At 34.2% G+C, this 2,555-nt stretch overlaps 1 protein-coding gene across 1 annotated transcript; it reads right to left on the minus strand.

The window, feature by feature from the left end:
- Positions 1-417: 417 nt before the first annotated feature.
- Positions 418-993, minus strand: LOC122520396 (piggyBac transposable element-derived protein 4-like). The gene has a single exon (XM_043640485.1). It carries the CDS (start codon positions 991-993, stop codon positions 418-420), a length of 576 nt encoding a protein of 191 aa, XP_043496420.1.
- Between the last annotated feature and the right edge of the window lie 1,562 nt (positions 994-2,555).

Below are 2,555 nucleotides of genomic sequence, written 5' to 3' on the forward strand. Positions count from 1 at the left end.
TCAGACAAAAAGCCTTGTAGCATAAAAGCTCTGGTTTATAAATTAAATATAATAAGGAATTGCGGTTTTAAGAAAAAATTAAACACGAATCTCACCTCTTGCTCGCTTCGCTTGTATACGGATTCAACAAAAAGGTTCACCTCGTTTATGGAAGTATAAGGAATACTTATACTTTTCTTATTTCGTTCTAGCTTAAATCGCTTTGTTCGTCGCTTTCTTTGTAAATTCTTCGCTGCTCATTTAAGACGTATCGTCGTAGGCGTCCAGTGGAAGAATAGGTCGAGTGCTTTGTTTAACCCTTTGCACTCCGCCCGATTTTGGACGTTGGCTATCAGCTACTCAGCGCCACTTTACAGGAGAAACAAACATTTACAAACCCTCGTATAACTTATTATAATATTAGAACTAAGTAACGTATTATAATGATATTGGACTGATATCAATTTGAGCTGCAATTGGGAGCTGCATCAATCCCATATTCAGGATGACGGCAATGAAGGCTAAAAATTCTTCTTTGGTGATATCGTACCACTTGTGCCAAGTTGATTTTCGTGAAAGCTGTTTCTTTGCAATTTCTTCTTTGGCATGATTGTTCGTTTCTTTTATAATGCTGTCTACTAATTCTTCAGTAAAATATAGTCTAAAGTAGTCTATGGGCTCTTTTGTGTTAGTTGGTATCTGTGGTCCGGCTGTTTCTTCATGTAGATCAAAATTTATTGTGGCTGGGGGAACGCCCGATTCAGTAATATCCTCCCACTCTTCACCTGACGATACGTTGTCCTGTTGCTGTGTGTTTTCTTCTGCCTCACTTTCATCGCTGTCGCTATCTATACGAACTCTTCGTCGCCTTCTTCGTGGAAGGATATCACTACCACTGCTGTCATTTTCTTCTACCGTTAGTCTTTCTAATATTTCGGTATATAAGTCTATCTGGAGGTCATCTTCACTACTATTGGTCTCTAGAGACTCACTCGTGGTTGGACGCTTTGCCATTGTTCTAATAAAAATATGAATAAATACATGGGTTGAAAATTTCTTATTGTTCTTACTAATTTACAAGATGATATTTACCAAAATAGCTTTCACCAAACAATTTTTCACTAAGAAAGAATCACTTTTTCGATTTTCACACTCGTTACTCTGTGTCTACTGCTCGAAGCTTCAAACCAGACTGAGCTCGGCTTTGAAAATCTTTTCCTCCAGATCTAGACTTGTTTATTTATAAATATAAATCACACTATACAGTGCATGCTATCTTCGCATACCGACCTTTCTTCTACCTGCTACCCTTATCGCTCTTCTCAAGTGGTTTCGAGAAGTGCTCGGACCGTCGTGAGCGCGCGTCTCATGTTCTTGACTAACACAAAACCCGCCGACATTTCTTGTATATATCGGTTAGTAATTTTACGATATTCTGATTCGATTGCTTGTGCCATTTCAAGAGAAAACTTCAGGGAAAGATGTATGTCTCAAAAAGTTGCGCGGAAATAACTCAATACGCCGTAATCACTAACAAACTTGAATGTCCCCTGAGAGGGGACATCCGAGTGATATGCTAGAATTACGATGTCCCCTGAGAGGGGACAGCGGAGTGCAAAGGGTTAATAGGCCCAGCAGGGCGTGCTTAGCAACGGTTTAAAAAGTGGGGAGGGACGTTAAGAAAATTTCGTTATTTTCAATCTTTTCAAAATGATTGAGCCGCGTATTTCGAATATACGTTAAGAATCTATAATCTTTATAAATGGTACATAAATCGTTATTACGTTGAGTGCCTCACGAATTCTGAAGGAAATCCTCGTCAGGTTACGCTCGTTATTTAGTATTGAAAAAGAAGTATAACTTCAAAACAATCACAATAAATTCATAATGCACAATACGTTTCCATTCTTTTATGCTACACTCTCCATATTTTTATAATTAATTACAGATTACCTATCATAATGATAACATATTATTATTATTATTATCGTTATTAATTTTCCTTGTTAGTTTTTAATTTTTCTAGTTTATTAATTAATGTTATTATTATTACATTATTAGTATTATTATTATTAATTTTATTTTTACATAGAATATAGTTGATAAAGAAACCTGTTTCTCTTCCCTGCTTGATGATCAATAATATTTTCTAATGTAAGAAGATTATTTTTCCTTTACTATTATATTTTTATTCTCATTTATTTATTGAGGTTATTTAATTTTATATAAATATATATATATATATTTATAGCGTGACCAGGTAAAAAGGAGGAGGATGAGAATATAAGCAACTAATTATTATTATTTATTTATTTAACAAAAAAAGAAAAGAAAAATATTTTTAATCGATCGATATATTATATATATAAGAAAGAATAAAAAAATATCAAAATATAGATATCAGTCCACATTACATATAAGGGAGATATATCGAATTACTTAATGCTTCCAAAGGCCATGGCGCGGTGATAGAACTACTTCCCGCTCGATTATTTAAGGGGTTATACGCAGTTAGGATTTTCATAAAATCGATTTTTTTGCATTTTCGGAATGTACATATATTTAAGTATATTCTC

This window comes from Polistes fuscatus, unplaced genomic scaffold (assembly GCF_010416935.1).
Source record: "Polistes fuscatus isolate 324 unplaced genomic scaffold, CU_Pfus_HIC Scaffold33, whole genome shotgun sequence".
Taxonomy (NCBI): domain Eukaryota; kingdom Metazoa; phylum Arthropoda; class Insecta; order Hymenoptera; family Vespidae; genus Polistes; species Polistes fuscatus.